Here is a 22607-nt window from a genome sequence, read left to right as displayed (position 1 = left end):
GAATGCTGGTTGCAGATCTAGGCTGCCCCCAAAGCCCTAGGATCATTGGCAGATGCCTCTTCCAATGTATTACATGTAGTACTCTACAACCTCTGGCTATCACACATTCTGGACTTTATTAGTTTCTTCTATTTGAATGAAAACGGGCACCAATGGAGCATGGGTACAGGGGTGAAAAGTTTATTTCAAACTGCTAAGGCTGTCTCTGAGGAGAACAGAGAGAAGCAAGGGGAGTGTGTGTGTGTGAGAAAGAGGGGGGTGGGGGGAGATCTCCCGGGTTATAAGGGAAGATGTACCTGGGAGGAAGGGAACCTGTGAGCTGGGGTAGGGGGCTTTCGACTGGGGAATGACAAAGTGTGGAGGCTAGCGTTGACCTTGGCATGATGATAGGCACCACTGAAATATGTTTTTTTTTAAAGATTTATTTATTATATGTAAGTACACTATAGCTGTCTTCAGACACCAGAAGAGGGCATCAGATCTCTTTATGGATGGTTGTGAGCCACCATGTGGGTGATGGGATTTGAACTCATGACCTATGGAAGAGCAGTCAGTGCTCTTACCCACTGAGCCATCTCTCCAGCCCCACCACTGAAATATGTTAACACAAGGACCCTATGTCCGATTTGCCAGAGATAAGGAGAAAGAAAGCTCTTGCAAGTAGGAATTCTCTTCAGGCCCCTGAAATAATGCTGGCTTTTGTCTAAATGCCAGACTCGGGGAAAGGAATTTCTTGGGGGATTGACACTGTTTCTGGTCCTACTTTGTTTTTACCATATTAATGATACAGTCGCCAGAATGATTGGCAGTTGGATCATGTCACTTCCCTACTAGAACTTTCTGTGACCTTTCCTCATACTGAAGGTCCAAACAACTTACCATGGCCAGCAGGGTGCCTGGTGCAGTGGAAGGACCATCTTTTCTTTCTGTAGAGCTACCCTGGTTCCAGTGCTTCTGCTTCTTTTGCCACAAATACACTTGACCTATATCTCATTTTACTTGGGGATGCCTAGTTCTTTAGATTTCACGTGAAATGATCCCTGATCAGGGGAACTAGTTTTTTTCTGTCTAAATTAGGCCTGAGAATAGCCCGGAGACAGCAAGGGTTTTGTGCATCTTGATTCCTTACTGCTTAGGATGGGCAAGCTCTCCTGCTTGATTCTTGTAACATTTGTCATTGGCATTAGCCACATTTTTACTCAGTATGGAGTTGAAGTAGAGTAAAAAGATTAACTTGCTCAAAACCAAGAAGCTTGGAAGCAACGGGTTTCTGGTTTCACGGGATTAAGGCCGTCTGGCAGGGAGAGAACCCGGGCTATCTGATACACTGACTAGTAGCTGACTTGGAAGCCACTGGGTTGAGAGCACAGCTTGAGATTGATAAACATGTAGTGGTAATCAGTGCTGACATTTTTTCTCTCTCCAGCAGTGCTTAATTAAATGGATTGATGTTTCTGTGCTTAGACTCTAGCTAGGTGACTGTAGGGAAAAGAAGAGGAACCAGATTGATACACACATGCACACACACAGAGGTTCTTTTAACCTTAATTAGCATTTTTAAAGGGCTTACAATTTTAAATATTTGAAAATTTACTAAGAGTATTAACTAAAAAACATTTTTTTTTAACCTTTGCTGGGGTTTGAACCCAGGCCCTCAAGCATGCTAAGTGCATCATGGTCTACTGCTGTCTCCTCCTACAGCTCCAGCTCCAAAGTCGTGTTTGTTTATTGAGGCACCTTTTTATACATCCCAAGCTACCCTCAACTCATGTAACTGAGGAAGACTTTGAACTTCCGACCCTCATGCATTCTGGGATTACAGGCCTGTGTCAGGGATCAAACCCAGGGCTTCATGTGTGCTAGGCAAGCATTCTACTAAATGAGCTACAGTCCCAACATGCCTAAAGTCTTAATGTCTTAACATTCCCCCCTCCCCCTTATTGTTCTGGTTAGTAGCATGCTTCTCACTGTGGGTTTTGCTTTCCCGTTTCTTTTTCTTTGTGGCGGTGGAATTGATGCTGTTCAGGTGTTCTACCACGGGAGCCACAGAACTCATTTTCTGCATGTGTGTTTTTAGACTTGTTTACAGTATGTTTGCCTTAGGTCTGCACTAATCCATAGCCTTTTGCTGCCTCTTGAGGTGCTTCCATTGACAACTATGCTTTTCTGTGGGCAACAACTGTTCTAAAGCAGTGGGGCCTAAGCATGCCAGTTAAGATAATGATCATTAGCTTAAATGATTTGTTTGCGGCTTTATTATAACTTGTTTATTCATAAATCACATTTTACATTTGTCATTCTTTTAAGTTTGGCTCTCATTGTTTTTTGATTGATTGTATGATTGTTTTGGAAATTTCCTTTTTTGTTACAACCTTACCAAGTTTGCATGTTTTATGAGACTGAACTATTATTCCGAAACTTGTTTTTCTTAACTAACAACTGATTAGTGGTTCTAAAGAACATTTCCAAGTGACTTGAAATACTGAAGCTTTTACTTGACTTTTTAAGAAGAGGAATATATGTGCTGTCTGTGGCTCATGCCTGTAATTGCAGCACTTGGTGCTGAAGGAGGAGACTGCAACTTTGAGGCTAGCTGGGGCTACATACTACATACTGCATACTACAGACATGGTAGTAGTTTGGGTTTTGTTTGTTGTGGTTTTTGGTTTTTTCAACCTCTTTTAATTTTAGTTTAAGACACAGAAGCCCAGGTTGACCCTGAATTCATTATGTAAGCAAAGATCCTCCTGCATCTCCTTTTCTAGTATTGGGATTATAATCTTATACAGTCATAAACCACCATGCCTGTTTTTATGCGGTGTTTGGGGATTGAAAATGGGGTTTGTCAGAGAGCACAACTGGACAATGTGCAGAGGGAGTAACTGGAGCATGCAGTCCTCCGTGGGATGCCTTTATCCCGCCCCTTCTCTGGAAGGCTCAGGATGGGGGACCTTGGGAGAAAGGAGGCTTAAAGGTTAGCCAGAGGTGGTGGATGCCTCCAGGGACACAGTGCCTTCAGACACAGCAGGACAAGTCACATAGCAACTCATACAGTAGCAGCACTTAAGACTTAATGGTTCTAGTCAGGTGGGCTCCTGGGCCCACTCCTAAGCAAGAAACTGCAATTTATACCTGCTGACAAACGGAAAATCACTGTTGTCCAATGTAGTCACTGTGTGTATTAACTACACTCCAGGGCAAACCCAGGACTCCTCAATCGGTTAACACAAAGTGGTTTTATTTGTTTAGAGGCGGTAAAGTTAGATGGATGGGGAGGTGGAAGGGTCTGGGAGGAGTTGGGGGAAGTTCAAAACATCAAAGTACATGAAAAAAAATCTTAAGAGGAAAGGGGGAGGGGGTGTATCCTGTATGAAAGCACTCTGCTTACTGAGCCACATTCATAGCAAAAAAAAAGTCTATAGTAAAAACATTTTCCCCTCAACCTGCTATCTGGTTTATGTGTTACATAATGTTTCTAAAATACTTTTTTGATTTTTATGATCTTGACATCAGTATAATCTGTAATAACTTTTTAGTCATAATATTATATTTCATTTTATTTATTTATTTATTTATTTATTTATTTATTTATTTGAGACAGGGTTTCTCTGTGTAGCCCTGGCTGTCCTGGAACTCATCTGTAGATCAGGCTGGCTGCCAACTCAGAAATCTGCCTGCCTCTGCCTCCCAAGTGCTGGGATTAAAGGCGTGCACCACCACTGCCTAGCTTCCTTTTCCTTTTCTTTTTTCTTTTTCGTTTTTGAGACAAGATCTCTCTATGTAGCCCTGGCTTGGAATTCTCTATATAGACCAGGCTGGTCTCAAGCTCAGAGGGCCCCCACCCCATTCCCCCTTCCCCCTTCCCCTACCTCTGCCCTTAAAACTGGGGTTAAAAGCATATGTCATTTTTCTCAGCTTATTTACTATTTTCAAAATTGCTTTAAAAATTAAGTAGCAGATTTACTTAACCTAGAGAGTTTTGGTTTTTTGTTGTTGTTGTTTTGGTTTTTTTTTTTTTTTTTGGATTTGATTTTTCAAGACAGGATTTCTCTGTATAGCCCTGGCTGTCCTGGAACTCACTGTGTAGACCAGGCTGGCCTCTAACTCAGAAATCTGCCTGCCTCTGCCTCTCATCAGAGTGCTGGGATTACAGCTTGCACCACCACCGCCCGGCTGAGATTTCAAATTATTAGAAAGCATGAGTACAGGTGGTGGAGAGAGACACTTGGAGTGGAATGAGCTGGGGGCACTACTGTTCTGTGTGAGCTCTGCTCTGGGGCTTTACAGACCTGGATTTTTGTCCCTGCGGAAGAAAGAGAATGAATTTACTGCGACCCCTTGAAAGAGAGCGTTCTGGTCCACTGGTGCTCAGCTTTCCTCTTTGGTGTGGTGACCTAGGCCCACCCCAACCACGAAAATATTTTTGTTGCTACTTCATAATTGTAATTTTGCAACCATTACGGATCATAAATGTAAATACCTGTTTTCAGACGGTCTTTGGTGACCACTGTTAAAGGGTTGTTTGACCCTCAAAGGGGTCACAACCCACTGGTTGAGAATCACTGTGCTAGCCAGATGAAGCAACATGTTTTGAGGGACTATTAGGTGATTATTGTGGTTGGACATGAGCTGGACGAAGAGTAACACAGTGTTACAGATGTAAGGGGGTCTCATCAAGAGTCATTGGAAGGACCTAGATTTTTGCTTGGCATCAGCTGGACAGCTTTGTGTAGAGAGAGACACGGTAAAGGGTTTTTGATGTTACTGGTTGGACTAGATACATTTAGTGCTTTTGAAGTGGTGGATTATAGGTGTATTTGGTGGGATTCTTTGTTTAATTTGTTTACAGACAAGGGTCTCATGTAATCCAAGCTGATCGGGAAGTTGCTGGGTAACAGGATGACCTTGAACCCTCAGTGCTAGGATTACAGGCATGTGCCACCAGATCCAGTATGTAGGTGAAGGGTTGAAGCTTTGCATGCTAAGCAAGCACTCTGCAGAGTAAGCTGTCTCTTGTCCTGGGTTTAGTTCAGTTTTGATTTTCTGGTATACATTGGTTTTGGAAATCATTAGAATTAAAGTCAGGTAAGTGGTTATTTAAATACATCTTTTATAAATACTCATGTATGTGTTCATTAAACAGAGAATCAGTCTTTTGTCTGCACTTGGCATTAGCCTTGTTAACATTTGATGTTTTCTTGCATTGTTAATGGTCCAACTTCTGTGTGAATACTGTGACTGACTACCCAGGACAGTGAATGTTTTTATCTGTCTAATGCTCACTCTTAAATCGGTTGTCTCTTAGATTTTATCTGGGCTTTGAACAGAATGTTGTAATCTGTTTTGGTTTTCTGGAATCGATAGGGAAGGCTGGGGGCTGTGCATTCACTCAATCTGTTGAACTCCATGAACTATAGAAGTTACATAGTTTTATTGTTTGGTTGGTTGGTTTGGTTTGGTTTTTCAAGACAGGGTTTCTCTATCTCCTAGCCCTGGCTGTCCTGAAACCCATTTTGTAGACCAGGCTGGTCTCTAATTCAAGGTCTACCTGCCTCTGGCTCCTATGTGCTGGGATTCAAAGACATGCACCACCCTCCAGGTGTCTTTATATTTTTCTAGGTACTTCAAATTCTACATGTTATTTTAGCCTTCTCCAAATGAGGAAGAATTCTGAGCTGGTCTATGTATCTCAGCTGAGCTTTGAGGAGTAAATGAGATGATAATAATTACTATTTATTGAGCTCTTACAACAAGAACTGCTAAGTGCTTTTCATAAGTTACATTTTGAGTTTGGTATGGATTAGGGGGAAGGAGGAGATAGGATTCTCTAACAAGGTCGACCCTTGTTTCCTTATTTTTTCTTCTCCAGTAGGTCACTTGATTTTAAGTTAGTTTTAATTAGAATTTGATGGCTTAAAATATAAGTTACTGACATTCCACGTTTGTATTTGCAGGAGCTGACTAAAGCTTTGGAACAGAACCCCGATGACGCACAGTATTACTGTCAGAGAGCTTATTGTCACATTCTTCTTGGGAAATACTGTGGTAACGTTTCTTACAAGCTGTTTTGTCATTTTGTAGTTTACTTATAAAATTTTTGCAAGTCAGAATGTCCAAATGGAGAGTGTGTGTGTGTGTGTGTGTGTGTGTGTGCGCGCGCCTTTGCACACACTTGCACATGTGTGTGAAAGCCAGAGGACATGCCCAGATGCACTCAGGAATACTGCCCACCTCTTTGTAAGACTGGGTATTTCATTGGCCCAGAGCTCACCAGTTAGGCTAGACTGCTGGCCAGCGAGCCCTGGGGATTATAAATCGCCACACCTGGAGTTCTTATATGGGCGCTGGGGACTGTATTTAGGTCTTTGTGCTTGTAAATGAAGACTTTCTATGGCTGAATCATCTCTCCATCACCATCTTTGAAAATCTTTAACATGGTTTTTTATGAGAGAAACATTCTGAGTAACATTGACTTAGCAGTTGTCTTTTTTTCTACAGTGGGCAGAAAATTTATAGAGATGGCAATCATAGCGACTGTATTTACTATTTTCCTTTTGTTAGCAATTTTTAATTTAAAAAAATGAATATATTTCTAAGTTGTGTGACTTTAGTGTCGGGGTAGGCAAGAATGTGCCTTTGAGTTAAATTACATAAATATTGAGAAGAATAGATGAGCTGTAGGACACAGCTTCGTTTACTGAGGACAGATGAACTTTAAGAAATGAACTAAAGGAGATGGGAAGGAGGCCTCAGCAGGTAAAAGCGTGGATATTGCTCTATACAAAGGACCCGAGTTCTGTTCTCAGCACCCATGTCAGGCTGCTCATGACTGCCAGTAACTCTAGCTCCAACAGATCTGATACCCTTTTCTGGCTTCCCTGGGGCCTGCACTCCGTGGACAGACTGGCGGACACACAATTTTAAACATGCAATTTTTAAAAAGAAGGAAGCCAGATAAAATGGAAGATACGAAAGTGATTCTTAAATTTTATCTTGAATTAGTTTCCCCTAATTTAAAACCATTTGGCCTTTCATCAATTTAAAAGGTTAAAAATAAGATATTAATTCATTTGTTTTACATTATTTATTGTGTGTGTGTGTGTGTGTGTGTGTGTGTGCGCGCTAGCAAGCTTATGTGTGCTGTGGTACATATGTGGAGGGCAGAAGACATTCTCATTCTGCCAGGTGAGTCTGGGCATTGAATTGAGGTTGTCAAGTTTGACAGCTGAACCACTGTGTGTCCCTAATGCAAATTTTGTGTGTAGTATGTGTTGGATCTGTAAATATCTGATTAAACAATCTTACCTTTTTATATATAGATGGTATTGCTGATGTAAAGAAGTCTCTTGAACTCAATCCAAATAATTCTACTGCTGTTCTGAGGAAAGGGTATGTAATGTGTTGGGTTTGGACTATAGCCAGTAGGTGTTGATTTGTTGAGTAAATTTATACATGATGTAATGTTACAATACTAAGTTATGTTAGTATGTTAACTGAAGTATGGTATAATAGATGCATGACTTTTAAAGCAGTGATGATTGAAATATCTGCAAAGGATGGATGGAACTGATGGATGCTCTCGGTCCTCAATGCCAGTTTTAGCTGCACTTAATAATAAGCAAAAAGTTCATCTATTTTGTGTATACTTGTTAAGCACTGTTTATTATCACTGATAAGCATGACTTACTTAACCGAGAACCTAATTCTTCTGCATAATTGTTTTGGCTTAGAACAAATGGATGTATGGCTATATTTGTATAGTTAAATCAGATTCCTCTAGAATGAGTATTAAAATTGAGTTTTAATGACCATTACACTAAATGTTACAGTATCTAAAAAAACTTCTGGTTTATTTGTATAGATTTGAAATAAATTCTCTTTCAGCATATGAAAGTCAAATATTTTATTTGGGAAGAAATCTATTTTCTATGATTTAATGTGTGTATATTAATTTGTAATGTTCTCACACAGGATATGTGAATACCATGAAAAAGACTACGCTTCTGCTTTAGAAACGTTTACAGAAGGACAGAAATTAAATAGTAAGTATTAGAATTACATTTTCATAATGAATATCCCTCCTGAATCTTAAATTCCATAGTTAGATTTTGTTAAAATCTCACTGTCCCAGAAACCCACTACCCTCTTTCTTTTAATATTATTTCATGGTGATTTTAGGATTTCAGTTCACTTAAGATTTGATTAAATTGATCTTTCTTAGCATTTAAATTACAGATAAGCTTTCCCACTAGAAACCAGAATTAGAGTCTGGGGCATGTGTTAGCTGTTTGTGCACTTATATCAAGCCAGAGGACAAGAGTTTGCATCCCCAGAACCTTTGCGTGCCAGGTCAGTGTGGCAGCTTGCTTCTAATTCCAGCCTGGAGCGTCTGGGGCACAGGGTGTCTGGAGCCAATTGGCTTCCAGCCAAATCAACAAGCTCTGTGTCTGATTGAGAGAGCGAGCTTGCCCTAAAGAACGGGTGGAAGACGATTGTGGACATCAACTCAGACCTGCAAACATGCACATCCGTGTTCTGGCATCACACAGACACACTGACACACACACACACACACACACACACACACACACACACACACACGACAAAAGAAAGTGGGATGAAGGAAAAAGCCAAAAACTATATGTATTCATTTGGTGTGTTTTCCCAACTAATTCTGCACATAAATCTCCCATCCCCACGTGCTCTTGTGTAGGAGTATTTGTTGAGTGCATGGGGCAGCCAGGGGTTAACCTCAGGGGCATTACTTATTCTGAGATGGAACCTGGCCTTGCTCTATTAAGTTGGCTGCCTGGCCAGCAGGCTTCAGGTACCTACATATCCCTGCCTCCCCAGTGCTAGGACTGAAGTTCACACCATTATACCTGGCTTTTTACATGAGTGCTGAGGGTCACATAGAGTTCCTTCTGTTTATAGGACCAACTGAGTTGTCCAAAATGTGGCTGTGTTTTCTTCTACTGGAAAAGTGAAAATTTAATTCCCTTTCATGTTCAAAATTTTGTTAGTGGGGCTAGGGAGATAGCTCAGAGGTGAAGAGCTCTGGCTGCTCTTCCAGAGGACCCAGATTTGATTCCCAGCATCCACGTGGTAGCTCACAATTGTGTGTAGCCCCAGTTTCAGTGGCTCTCACAACCTCTTCTGGTCTGTGAGGGCACTAGATGCAAGCAGGGTGTACAGATGTGCATGCAGGCAGAATCCTGCACACATAAAATAATAACATAAAAAATTAAATCTGTTCATGTTTTTACTCAAGATTTCTAGAAGAGATTTTACCCTAGTAAATTATTAAGTTTTAGAACATTGTGAGATACAGAAGAAAAGGAGAATTTTCTGTTTTGTAAGATGGTCGTATTTTTAACTCATTATGGATCTGAGCTTTGACCTTGTGACCCTCCTGCCGTTATAGTTTCCTGGCAGACACCAGTATATTGAGTTTGTATGGTGCTGGGTAACAAACCCAGGGCTTCCTGCAGACATATCCAGTTAGATTCTTAGGCAAAAATAAGTCTGAAAGTGTTATACTTTCTCCATTGCTGTGTTTTGAGAAGTGTGCATGAACATTCTCACGATGACAGGATCTAGTGGTGTAGAGAAATGACAAGAGGTGGAGACCTACCAGGTGGGTTTTATATGTAAGTAGAGATTGATAGGAAACCTCATAATCCTGCAGTTAGTCCAATCAAAAGTCCTCATAGTTTTATAGCAGTTTCAACAATGTTAAAAGTTCAAAGTCTCTTATGAGATTCATCCAAACACTTAACTTATAAAACCAAAATCAAAAAGCAGATCATGTACCTCCAACATCATTCAGTATATATATTACCACTCAAAAATGTCCTACTGAGTAAATATTGGACCAAAGCAAGACCAAAACCAGCTGGGTAAACTCTAAACTCTGCATCTCCATGTCTGATGGCAAAGTGCTCTTCAGATCTCCAGCTCCCTTCGTCTTTGTTGACTGCAATAAACTTCTTTCTCCTGGGCTGGTTCCACTCCCTGTGAGCCGCTTTCCCCAGCAGATTGCCCCTGACTTGGGCATCTTGAACATCTTAGGGTCCCCAAGGCAACTTCATTGTTACAGCTTCTTGTTCCTTGGCGGCATACACCATCTTCTGGGCTTCTCAAAAGGGCTAGTGTCACTTCTCCAGCTCTGCCCTCTATAGCACTCTGGGCTCTGGTTGACTCCACGCCACTGCTGCTGTTGTTCTTGGTGGTCATCCCATAGTACTGGCATCTCCAATACATGGGGGTCTTCTGCTGTAACTAGACTTCACCAATAGCCTCTCATAGGCTTTCTTCATGCTGTCAAGCCTCAACTCCTTTGCATAACCCCTTCAAGTGTGGACCATGAACTACAACTGAGGCTACACCTTCGCTAGTGGCCTTCCCTAGTGTCAAGCCTCAGCTGCCCTCCATGACCTCTTCATGCCTTCAAAATCAGTACTACCTGTGTGGTTCTTACACTTTACCAAGTCCAGCCTCAGCATGAGGTACAACCTTGTCTGTCTCTGGAATATAGCTTTTTTTGTGCTCTCAGAAAACACTTTTAGAAGATTTCACCTCAGTGATGCTGGTCTCTTCTTAGCTAATTTCTTAGCTCCAGCTAACCAGCATCAATTGTCCCAGTAGTCCTTTCTATCCTTGACTCTAAAGCCAGAGCCACATGGCTGAAGGCACGGAGTTCTGCTTGCTGGAGCTGGAGCATGCCCCCCTTGTTCTACTATATCATCACCAGCTTTCCGCTTCCCACCTTCTTCACTGCCTAAGCCTGGCTGTCCTGGAGCTTGCTCTGTAGATTGACCTTGAACTGAGATATGCTGGGATTAAAGGTGTGTGCTACCATGCCTGGATTTAAGCTTTTCTTTACCTTGGATTTGCTCGGTCCCAGGCTGGCCTTGAATTCAGAGATCTGCTGTCTCTGTCCCCTTGTTCTGGGCCTAAGCTGTTCATGGCCACCATGCATCAAGCTCTGGAGGATCCCATTGTCCTCCATTTCTGGGTGGTTCATTCCAGATTCAAAGTCCAAATGAAAACAATAACCAGATAATAACGCCTAGATAAAACTTTCTTCATCAACAACAAATGCAAAAAGTAAGCTAAACTGGGTGGGATCCTGCCCGAGGATTCTGTTTGTCTTATCTGTTTGTCTCCTTGAACACGGAACTCTGCTCCGTTCTGCTTCCCGGTGCCCCTTTAGTCTTTGAATCACACATTTTGTACTTTTCCTTTCGAAGCTTGCTATGCTCGATTAAAGCATTGTTCATCAGACTAAATCAGAGAACAAGTCTGTGATAGGCTTTGTCATAGAAATCTCTTTAGCAGCCACATTCTTCACCAAAATATCACAAAAACAGTCTCTAGGCCACATTCTGAAATTCTTCTCCACTGAAACCTCTTAGGCCAGGTCTACACAGTTCAAACCACTCTGAGCAGCACCGACTTCCATATTACTACTAGGATAGCCCATTAAGGCCCACTTAAACCATTCCTCTGCTTTCCAAAGTCCCCAAATCCACATTCCTCCAAACAAAAGCATGGTCAGGCCTATGACAGCAATAACCCCGTCCCTCTTACCAACTTCTGTCTTCTACTGCTATAAAAGAGACACCATGACCAAAGCACCTCTTATAAGGGACAGCATTTAATTGGGGCTATCTTATAGGTTCAGGATTATTGCAACTTCTCGGCAGGCATGGTGGAGGAGGAGCTCAAGAGTTCTACATCTTGTTCCAAAGGCAAACAGGAGAAGACTGGTTTTATGTGGCTAGGCTGAGGGTCTCAAACCCACCCCCTAGTGACATACTTTCTTCAACAAGGCCATACCTAAAATTACCACTCCCTGGGCCAAGGCCCCAGTATGCAAATAGAAGCAATGACTTGCTGAGGGTAAATTTCCTGGCAACAGTAGTGCTTAAATTTATTTACCAGTGCAGTTTGGGCACATGCATTCTTTACCTGTCATTTAAGACGTCAGAGTATTGCTCTTTGCAGACTTAGTCTGTATTCTTTGCTGTGTTCGTTCTTCCCTCTTAAATGGTTAAGGGGCTTTTATTGGTTTGAGGAATAATAGAGTAATAGTGCATCTATGCTTAACATTTTGATAATTAATTTTATAAATCAGGCAATTTAAAAAGCTGTATTTTCAGATTATTTAATAAACTTTTGATTGCTTAATAGTTAACACTATAATAATTTAGATATTCTATTATCTTCAGAGGTAAATAATCTGTTGATTCAGTCAACTAGCTGCCTATAAATATGCACTTCACCATGCATATTCATTTTCTTGGATACCATATAGCTTGGAGATGTGACAGTTTCACAAAGTATGAAGTAGGAAGGTAGACAAAAATCAACAGGAGATGGTAGATAGTTGGTAACTGTGTTTTAGAGCAAGATGAAGGGATGAGAACTGATTTGGGAATCTATTTCAAGTCTGCTTTTGCCATATGAGGATGTAAGGAAGATAGATTATAAGCACCTGAGAAACTAGTGAGGTTGACTTTGGTTAAAGTGGTGTAATATAATAGTTTTCTAGGATGAGCAGGCCAATGGTAAATCCGTTGTTACATTCGAGCATTAACATAATAGTTGCAGTAATCTCTGTTTGGGCAGGTAATACCTATTTTATTGAGTGCTCAGTTCCTAGTGCCTAGACTACTTGGGGCATAGTAGCTGGCCAGTAATATTTGTTGATTTTATACTAATATCTCTTCGTTCTAGATACAGATACAAATTTTGACATCTGGATTAAAAGATGCCAAGAGATTCAGAATGGTAAGTGAGTTAGGTAGGTTTCCATAGTTCTGTTTTAAAATAAACATTTGAAGATTTTTGGTTAAAATATTTTTCTTTAATCTTTCTTTCTTGGTTCTGGGGATCAAACCCATGACCTTGTACGTGCTGGGCAAATGGTTGCTCTATTACTAAGTTACACCCCAGCCCCAGTAGTAGACTGATTCCTCCTGACCTTCGTTTTCAGTCTTATGTCAGAAGGAAAATTTGATGGTTGTGCTTTGCCAATAGTATTATGTTATTACCAGCTAGAGATAACCAAGAAATCAAAAAAGTAAGTTCTGAATGGAAGTTACAAATGGAAAAAACAGTTTACTTCATTTGAAATACATTAAAAGTTGGCTTTTCGGTTGATGAGTTTTCTGTAGGAATCATGACTGTAGCTTTGCTGTGAGCACACTGGTATCTGAAAATGCTTTCCTTTTCCTTTTATAGGATCAGAATCTGAAGTGGTAAGTCCTCTCACCTCTCATATTTTGCTTAGTCACGTTAAATTGAATTAATCAAATATATATTTAAGCTAGGGTTTGGGATGAGCTCTCATAAATATTAAACAGTTTTATTTAAATATTAGTTATCTGAAATAACTCGTTTTGTCAAAAGCTACAAGTTTATACTCATGGAAAGTACTGGACTATCTTAGTGAATTTTGTATATGACCTAAACTGACTGGGTTTTTGTCTCATTGGGAAGATTATTTCCTATCTTTTCTTTACCAATTATCAACAGCCATTGGTTTAAATAATTGTCATCATGTGAAGCTTTTTTAGAGTAGGCTTAAAGTAAATTGGAAATGCTTCTGTTTGGTTCATTCTTTTTTAAAAAAGATTTATTTATGTATGTGAGTTTTACGGTCTGTATACACCTGCACGCCAGAAGGAGGGATTAGATAGACCCCATTAAAGATGGTTGGGAGTCATCATATGGTTGCTGAGATTTGAACTCTGGACTTCTGGAAGAATAGCTAATGTATTTCACCACTGAGCCATCTCTCTAGTCCCATTTGGTTCATTCTTCATGTTTGTTAACAGTAAAGGGTTTTCACGTTCAAAACATTGTTACAAATTACAGCACCAAGGCTGCAGAGCTGGCTCAGTCCTTAAAAACATTTGCTGCTCTTCCAGAGGACTCAGATTCAGTTCCCAGTATTGGTATCCGAGTGGCTCACAACCACATGTGACTCTAATAGTTCCAGAGTATCTGATACCCTCTGGTCTCCTAGGATGCTTGTTCTCATGTGGTGAACAGATACTTGTGGAGGCACACATATATAGAAATAGGAAATGAATAATGTATCTTTTTAAAACTACCATGAAATTATAAGGCAAAGTAAGTTAAAATTTTCTGAGTTCAAGGCCAGCCTGGTCTACAGAGTGAGTTCCAAGACAGCCAGGGCTATACAGAGAAACCCTGTCTCAAGAAAACCAAAAACCAAAAAAATAATTTTTTTTCTTTAAAAAAAAAAAATAAAAACAATTTCCAGAGGCAGAGTCAAGTGGATCTCTGGTTTGAGACCAGCCTGGTCTATAGAGTGAGTTTCAGTTCAGGACAGCTAGGGCTACACAGAGAATTATTGTTTGGAAAAACTGGGGTTTAAAAAACTGCAGCTAACAGAGCTATTCTGTTTCAGACAGATTTCTTGGGAGTATTAGTCAATGCATGTATATAAGTAAAGTTTACAACAGCTTCCAGAATTGAAGCCCTGTTCAGCCACCTCTGTCTGTTCATGCCTGCCCTTCATTCCTGGGTAATTGGGTAGTAAATGAGGAACTAAGTGGAAAGGTCTTTACAGGCTGACTTCCTAATTTACCTGTTAATAGTTTTTTGTTCAGACCTTAGAATATTTGCAATTGAGTCTAGATTTGTGTATGCACCAGGCTTTCGCAAGTACTGTGAACTAAGAAAAGCAATTTAAGGGAAGAAAGGTTTATTTTGCCTCATCTGCTTAGGGAGATCAGTCAAAGCATAGCAGTTTACATCAGGGTGACCAGGAAACAAAGTGCTGAGCAGACACGACATCCAGTGTAGCTTTCAAAGGCATTCACGTTCCCAGTGACTTCCTTCTTCCAGACAGGCTCTAACTCCCAGACCATCAGCTATGTTTAACCTTTGCGATCAGGGGACACTTAGAGTCTAAACCACAAAAAGAATGGTCTTGGGCTAACAAAACCACATCTGTCTAGGAATAAAGCATATATAGCTTTAGTGGTATATACCCTTTGTTTTGGTAGGTTGATCTGTCTGGCTATCTATCTACCTACCTAGCTACCCACCTACCTATCTACCTATCTATTGCGCCTGAGGGCAGATAGTTTCAGTGTGGTTTAGGTCAGATCCATTTTGCTGGCTGGGAGTGGTGACTCACCTTATAATTCCAGTATTTTCATTTCCTTACGGATAGGGTATGTTGCAGAGATGTCTTAACTGTGATAAAGCGGTCTTCTGAAGCTGCCCCTTGAGATGATCCTTTACAGATCCTAGAACAGCCTTTGATAGTCGTAATTAAGCCTAAGGTTACGCTGTCTTAAAAGTGACTTTTCTTTCTTGATGCGGGTCTTTTTTAGCCTGGACTGGGCTGGCCTTTCACTCCTGTTCTTCCTGCTGCTGCCACACCCAGTGAAATGGTCTTCAGTTCTTGAGTTCTGTATCTTTCAACTGGATATGTATACTACACAAGTCAGTTTTTCTAGTCATATTAGGAAAGTTTTGTTGTTTGCTGCGGCAGGGTCTCTCTGTGTAAGTCAGGCTGGTGTGGTACCCTTATTCCTACTGCCTGGGAAAGCAGCCTGCTAAGCATTAAGATTACACACTGTACTTTTTTCGTATTATTGAACTACAGGGCTCAGCTAATTAATAATACACGAAATTTTTAATATAGCTGCTAAACTAACATGTAAAATTTTTTTTCTCTTTCAACTTGCCCAAACCAGTCTGCTTCTCAGAGGACCCAGTCAAAAATCAAGTAAGTGTTTCTTTTTATAAAGCAGCCCATGGTAGAGAGATGTGCTTAAAGAGGAGACAGTTCTGGTTTCACAGAAGGCAGATCCTTAACTGTGATTTTAAATGTTTTCTAATTTAAAAATTGTGTTACTGTCCTCATGAAAAATTTAACATTAAGTCTGTCTACTAATTAGTATTAACATTTTAATGAATTCATATAACTGTCATCTTTAAACTTGCTTAGCTTGATTTTGTATTATGTTGCCTTTGTATATATTAGAGCTGCTTTCATTTAAGTTACTCTTATCCAGGAAGTAGTAGGCTGCATAGAATTGAAATTTGCCATGCTGCTGTTTTTGTGTGTGTGTGTGTGTGTGTGTGCGCGCGCGCGCGCGCGTCTTGTGTGTGTGTGTGTGTGTCTTGTCTCTTGTGTGTGTGTATATGTCTGTCTGTCTCGTGTGTGTGTGTGTGTGTCTTGTGTCTCGTGTGTGTGTGTGTGTGTGTGTGTGTGTGTGTGTGTGTGTGTGCGCGCGCGCGCGCGAGAAACAGGTGCTGAAGACTGAACCAGCAAAGGCCTCTTGCATCCTAGGCAAGTGCCATGTAGGTGAACTGTAGCCTCAGCCCTTGTCCTGCCTCTTATATTTGCATCAGTTTCTTAGGAATGTAACACTGCATGAGTTCAAAGCTAGAATTGCAATCACATAATGAATGAATGAATGAATGAATGAATGAATGAATGAATAGCAAGGTTTTGACTGTGGCTTAGTCAATGAAGTGCTTGCTCTGCAAGGGTGAAGAACTGAGTTTGGATTCCCATCACTCAAGTCTGGTTATGGCAGCACACCTGTAGTCTTAGTGCTGGGTGGATAGAGAAAGATGGCTCCCGGGGGTTCACTGGCCAGCCAGCTGTGTAGCCATTTAAAAAACTCCAGTTGAGTGATAAACTCATTTCAAAAAATTAACGTAGGAAACAATTACAGAAGACACCCAAACACTGGCCAACACACACATTCACTGGGCCACAAGTATACATGCACATAACATACAGAGTATTCTCCACATAAACATCTTGTATTCTTAAGCCTCACTAGTGTGAACGTGTGCTGGGCCAGCTGAAGTGCATTTCTTTCATCAAGATGCTTTCATTTTAATCTAAGTGAGTGGCAGTTCAAAACTGTTAAGTATGCTGTGAAGCAGGCACTTACCTTTATTTTTAGAAATAGATTAATGAGGCTGGAGAGATGGCTCAGTGGTTAAGAGCACTGACTGCTCTTCCAAAGGTCCTGAGTTCAAATCCCAGCAACCATGTGACTCACAACCATACCTAATGAGATCTGACGCCCTCTTCTGTTGTTTCTGAAGATAGCTACAGTGTATTTATATGTAATAAATAAGTCTTTTTTAAAAAAAAAAGAAAGAAAGAAACAAATTAGTGCTAGATAAGCAGCTTTTCCCTCTGGGAGATTTTAGTTCAGTCTAGTTTGGAAGTGAGAACACCTACATTTTCAGCACTTTCGTTGTGCGAGGGCATGTAAGATTCATCTCTTTAGACTCACGGGTCTTCCCTCAGAACTTGAATTCATCCTTTAATACAGTGTGTAATGTGTTGGCAGGCACTGCAGGGATCTATGCAATGTTCCTCTTTGTTTCCCCGCCTTGAGTGTGCTGCCGCGGGTTGGCCAGTGTGCACCGCCTCAGTGCTGCCAGTTGATGACTGCTTCACCTTTCCAAGCTAGCGCTTTCAATCTATTTTTAAAGGAGTTGAAAGATGATGGTGTTGGTGGTGTATATAACTGGTAGCTGTTAAATTTTCATCTTCTGTATTAGCTTAAGCACAGCAGTATCAGAAACTTAGGGCACTGGGTCTGGAAAGATTTGACATTGTCTACTGATAAGAATTTGTTTATAACTGCTTTTGTCATTTACTTCCTAAGGGTGGAGCTCTTGTTCTTAGACTATTAATTTGACAACTTTAAGAAAGTCAGAAATTATACTAAGGTATTTCTTTAAATAGGTATGACTGGTATCAAACAGAGTCTCAAGTAATCATTACACTTATGATCAAGAATGCTCAGAAGAATGACGTGCATGTGGGATTTTCAGAAAAGGAGGTAATTAGTTTTAAACCTTAAAAACTGTTTGTTAATTTATTATATGCACAATTTAAGTCAGTTTATTAGATATGTTACATTTCTTCTTGAGATATGGAACATACTAAATGAAATTGGAAGCATTGTTTTTCATTTGAAGTTTTTGAAAATTTGAACTAAGAACATGTTTGCAGTAGGCTGTCTCTAGAGGTGCTTGTACTTAATCTGAGACAAGGTCTTGCTATGTAGCTGTGGCTGGCCTCAAATCTGGTGCAGTCTTCCCACACCTGATTCTGGGGTACACGTAAATCTGCACTTATTCATTGTGCACGGTGAGCTTTGGCTGCCGTTGCTGTCCTGCATCATCTGTTAGATTTGCAGTGCAAAGCAGAACTAGGCTGACAGTTAAGATCAATGCTTTGGGTAAACTTACCAGTATAGGTTACTTTCAAAAAGGTTTAGTTAACTACCACCACCACCCAACATCACACACAATACACACACAAACAGTTTAGCTGTATGGGGTTTATACATGTCTTCAAGTTTATTAACTATATCAAATGAGTATGATTTAATAACTTTTTCCTTCCTCATGATATTTACAAGCAGTATTGTGGTAGAATTAACAGAATTTATGTAGAGTAGGCATTTTTAAAAGCTGTATGCTATATTACTTTGTTCTTGTATATTATGTTTTCTTGATTCGAATGTTAAGTATATGTAATTAGATCTGTAAATAATACATTGCAACAGTCTTTTCTACCATTTGGTTCTGTATCTGAGAATTCAAATGAAAGATGTCATGTGAAAGAAAGAAAATATTCAGTTGAAGTGCCCAAGTCTGACATTGTAGAGCTGGTGAGATGGCTCGGAGGGTAAGGCCCCATCACCAAGCCTGACAGTCTGAGTTCAATCCCAGGGTTCTACTTGGTGGAGGAAGAAAGCAGAGTCCTGAAACCTGTCATCTGACCAGCACGCACGCGCACACACACACACTTACACACACATACTCACTCACGTCTGATTTCTATATAAAGTACTTAATCTGTAACAGTGCTGAAATTTGTAGTCATATTAAATACTTAGCTTTGTATATACATTTGAAAAGTATGATACTAACTTTATTTTCATTAGTTGTCTGCTTTGGTGAAAATTCCTTCTGGAGAAGACTACAGTTTGAAACTGAGTTTACTTCACCCTATAATTCCAGAACAGAGTACATTTAAAATACTTTCAACAAAGGTAAGCAAGCAGAGAAAATATAATATTGAAAAAGTAATATACAGAAATATACTGATAGATGAAATTGTCCATGTATAATTGGCTTGTAGCCCCTGCTCTCAGTGTGTTAGGGATCAAGCCCAGTACTTTGTGTGCTAGGCAAGTACTCTACCAGGAGTCTGCATCCCAGGCAGCATAGCTCTTTTAAGACACATACCACTAAGTTAAAGGGATAAGTGAGAACAAAGTCTGTTTGTCTAAATTTTAAAATTACATTTACATGTTTAATTTGTGTGTATATGTGTGTGTGTGTGTGTACATGAATGCTGTGATGGGTAGATAGAGGTCATAGGACATTTTGTGGGAACTTGGAATTGGTTCTCTTCTACCACATGGGTCCAGGGGATCAAACTCAGGTTTGTGGTGGTTGGAATATGCTTGGCCCCTGGAGTGGCACTATTAAGAGGTGTGGCCTTGTTGGAGGAAGTGTGTTACCATGGAGATAAGCTTTGAGACCCTCCTCCTAGCTGCCTGGTTAATCAGTCTTCTAGTAATCTTCAGATGAAGATGTAGAACTCTCAGCTCCTCCTGCACCATGCCTGACTGGATGCTGCCATGCTCCCACCTTGATAATGGACTGAACCTCTGAACCCGTAAGCCAGCTCTAATTAAATGTTGTCTTTAGCCTTGGTCATGGTGTCTGTTCACAGCAGTAAAACCCTAAGACAGGTTTCTATTTAATGTAGATATGTCAGTCAGCATATTTAGTTAATTGTGTGTGTGTGTGATACTCCCTTGAGCATGTTTGTGTAAAGGCTGGACGCTGAAGTCAGGTGTCTTTCTCTTTCTACTGCTAGTCACCCTGTCTTCTGTAGTAGGGTCTTGAGCTGTACTGCAGATCCCTGTTTTATTTAGATTGGCAGGCCAGTGAACCCCAGGAATCTGCTTGTTGGTGTTGTACTAGCACTGGGGGTAAGAACAAGTGACACAGCTACATTTTCTGTGGGTGCTGGGAAGCTAAGCTCATGTCCTCATCCATGTAGAGCAAACACCTTAGACTTCGTTGTTTTTAAAATCACACATGTATTTGTACTGGGACTTGTGCACACGTGTACAGGTGCCTAAGGAGGCCAGAGGCATCGGATCCCCGTGAAGCTGGAGTTACAGAGGTGGCTGTGAGCTACCCGGTACGAACTCTGGAATCTTCTGCAAGATCGGTGCGGACTTCTCCACTGAGCCATCTCCATTTCTAAGCAGCCTCTTGACGGGATTGTCACAACTGTCAGTGTGGTCTGTTTTAGTATACAGCCCCCTGATATTCCTGAGTTAGTACTTACTAAAATCTATATTCCATCTCTGTTGCCCTGGACCCAGACATGTAACTCACTGGGCTTCCATCCCCCAGCTCCTACATGCTGGCTGTCTCTCTGTCCTCTGCACTCCTTCTCCAGCATAGCAGCTGACCCTCTCCTTCCTGGGTCTCTTGTCTGGGAATCCTAAAAATCCCAGCCATTAGCCACCTGCAACTTTATTTACCAATCAGAACCACCTGGGGGCAGGGTTCTGCATGTGGGTGTGTGGATTCTCATGCAATTTTGGGGACCAGGTTACCATAATACTAGTGGCATTAGACCAAATCCACAACACCCCCTTATTTTAACCATATGTTTTGTACTTTTGCTTTTGAAGCTTGCTCCTATTCATCAAAAGGCTCTTCCTAAGAGTGAACTTCAGGAACCATACAACAGAGTCTATACCAGGCTGTTTTGAGACTACCTTTGTCAAAGCAATTAATCTAAATCTCTTCACCTTAGCCTCAGGCAGACTCTTTGGACAGTAGCAAAAAACAGCCACATTATTCACCAAATTATCATAAGAGCAATCTCTAGTCCACGTAACAAAATTGTTCTCTTCTGAAGCCCCTTGAGCCAGTAGGTCTACACAGTTCAAATCACCCTCAGCAGTACCATCTTCCATATGCCTACTAGGATGGCCCCTCAAACCCCACTACAATTATTCCATGGCTTTCCAAATCCAAGGTCCCAAAATCTACATTCTTCCAAAAAAAAAAAAAAAAAACACCATGGTCAGCCCTATCACAGCAATACCCCACCCAGTCTGGTACCAGCTTCTTTCTTTGGGTTTTACTGCTGTGAATCTTGACCAAGGCACCTCTTATAAAGGAGAGCATTTAATTGGGGCTGGCTTACAGGTTCTGAGGTTCAGTCCATTGTCATCAAGGTGGGAGCATGGCAGAGGCCAGGCAGGCATGGTGTAGGAGGAGCTGAGAGTTCTACATCTTGTTCCAAAGGCAAACAGGAAAAGACTGGCTTCCAGGTAGCTAGGAGAAAGGACTTTCAAAGCCCACCCCACAGTGACATACTTTCTTCAACAAGGCCACACCTCCTGATGATGCCATTCCCTGGGCCAAGCATATCCACCACAAGGGATTGATCGTTTGCAGTTGCTGCTCTATGCACATAGAGTTAAATTTAATAGTGGAATTTTGAGTGGTCAGTCCCAAAACTGGGTCCGTATAAGAGAGGCAGGTGAGGAAATGATGTATTTTTTGGTTAGGTGTTGTACCTGCTGGTTTTGTGTGTCAACTTGATACAAGCTGGAGTTATCCCAGAGAAAAGGAGCTTCAGGTGAGGAAATGCCTCCATGAGATCTAGCTATAAGGCATTTTCTCAATTAGTGATCAAGGAGGGAGGGCCCATTGTGGGTGGTGCCATCCCTGGACTGGTAATCTTGGGTTCTATTAGAAAGCAGGCTGAGCAGGCCAGTAAGGAACATTCTTCCATGGCCTCCACATCAGCTCCTGCTTCCTGACCTGCTTGAGTTCTAGTTCTGACTTTCTTTAGTGATGAACAGCAATGTGGAAGTGTAAGCTGAATAAATCCTTTCCTCCCCAACTTGCTTCTTGGTCATGATGTTTTGTGCAGGAGTAGAAACCCCGACTAAAGCAGGTGTTTTTAGTTGTTTTGGTTTTTAAGCCAAAGGCTACCCCTAAGCTCTTCATTTTCCTGCCTTGGCCTTTTGAATGCCGAAATTCAGATATTGTCCTTTGTTTTTTGACCATCCGTGAACCCCCACCCACATCCACCCCCTGCTTCCCATTGCTAGGTATTGAACCTGGGCCCTTGGGCAAGCTTATCACTTAGGTATATTCCCAGCCCACGAGATTCCTCCTGCATGTCCATTTGAAGTAATTTAATAAGAATTAATTTCTGTGAAGAGATGATGAATGATTTAAGAACTTGTATTTCATGTAATGTTTGACACATAAATGCAGTTTGTATTTCAGGTAATGAATTATTATTTTATTTTAGGTTTTTAAAGCCAGGGTTTCTCTTGTGTAATAAGCCCTGGCTGTCTGGACTCGCTCTGCAGTCTAGGCTGACCTCTAACTCACAGGGATCCACCTGCCTCTGCTTCCTGAGTGCTGGGATTGAAGTCATATGTCTCCATACCTGGCAACTGAATAACTTTTTAGCATAAATATACTCACACTATTTTTCATCTGCTAAATTTGGTAGTTTT

The 22607-nt window shown here is 41.0% G+C and overlaps 1 protein-coding gene across 1 annotated transcript in view; it reads left to right on the top strand.

Moving 5' to 3' along the window:
• Sugt1 (SGT1 homolog, MIS12 kinetochore complex assembly cochaperone) overlaps window positions 1-22607 on the top strand; it is a 35634-nt gene that overhangs the window by 1629 nt on the left and 11398 nt on the right. The window contains exons 3-10 of the mRNA XM_052190874.1: window positions 5955-6045; window positions 7320-7389; window positions 7972-8042; window positions 12742-12795; window positions 13249-13265; window positions 15744-15775; window positions 17768-17864; window positions 18978-19085. Coding sequence (XP_052046834.1) covers window positions 5955-6045; window positions 7320-7389; window positions 7972-8042; window positions 12742-12795; window positions 13249-13265; window positions 15744-15775; window positions 17768-17864; window positions 18978-19085 — 540 coding nt within the window. The remainder of the gene's footprint in view (window positions 1-5954; window positions 6046-7319; window positions 7390-7971; window positions 8043-12741; window positions 12796-13248; window positions 13266-15743; window positions 15776-17767; window positions 17865-18977; window positions 19086-22607) is intronic.

The sequence above is a fragment of the Apodemus sylvaticus genome, chromosome 8, assembly GCF_947179515.1.
Source record: "Apodemus sylvaticus chromosome 8, mApoSyl1.1, whole genome shotgun sequence".
Lineage (NCBI taxonomy): Eukaryota > Metazoa > Chordata > Mammalia > Rodentia > Muridae > Apodemus > Apodemus sylvaticus.
This window is presented reverse-complemented; position numbering and strand designations above follow the sequence as displayed.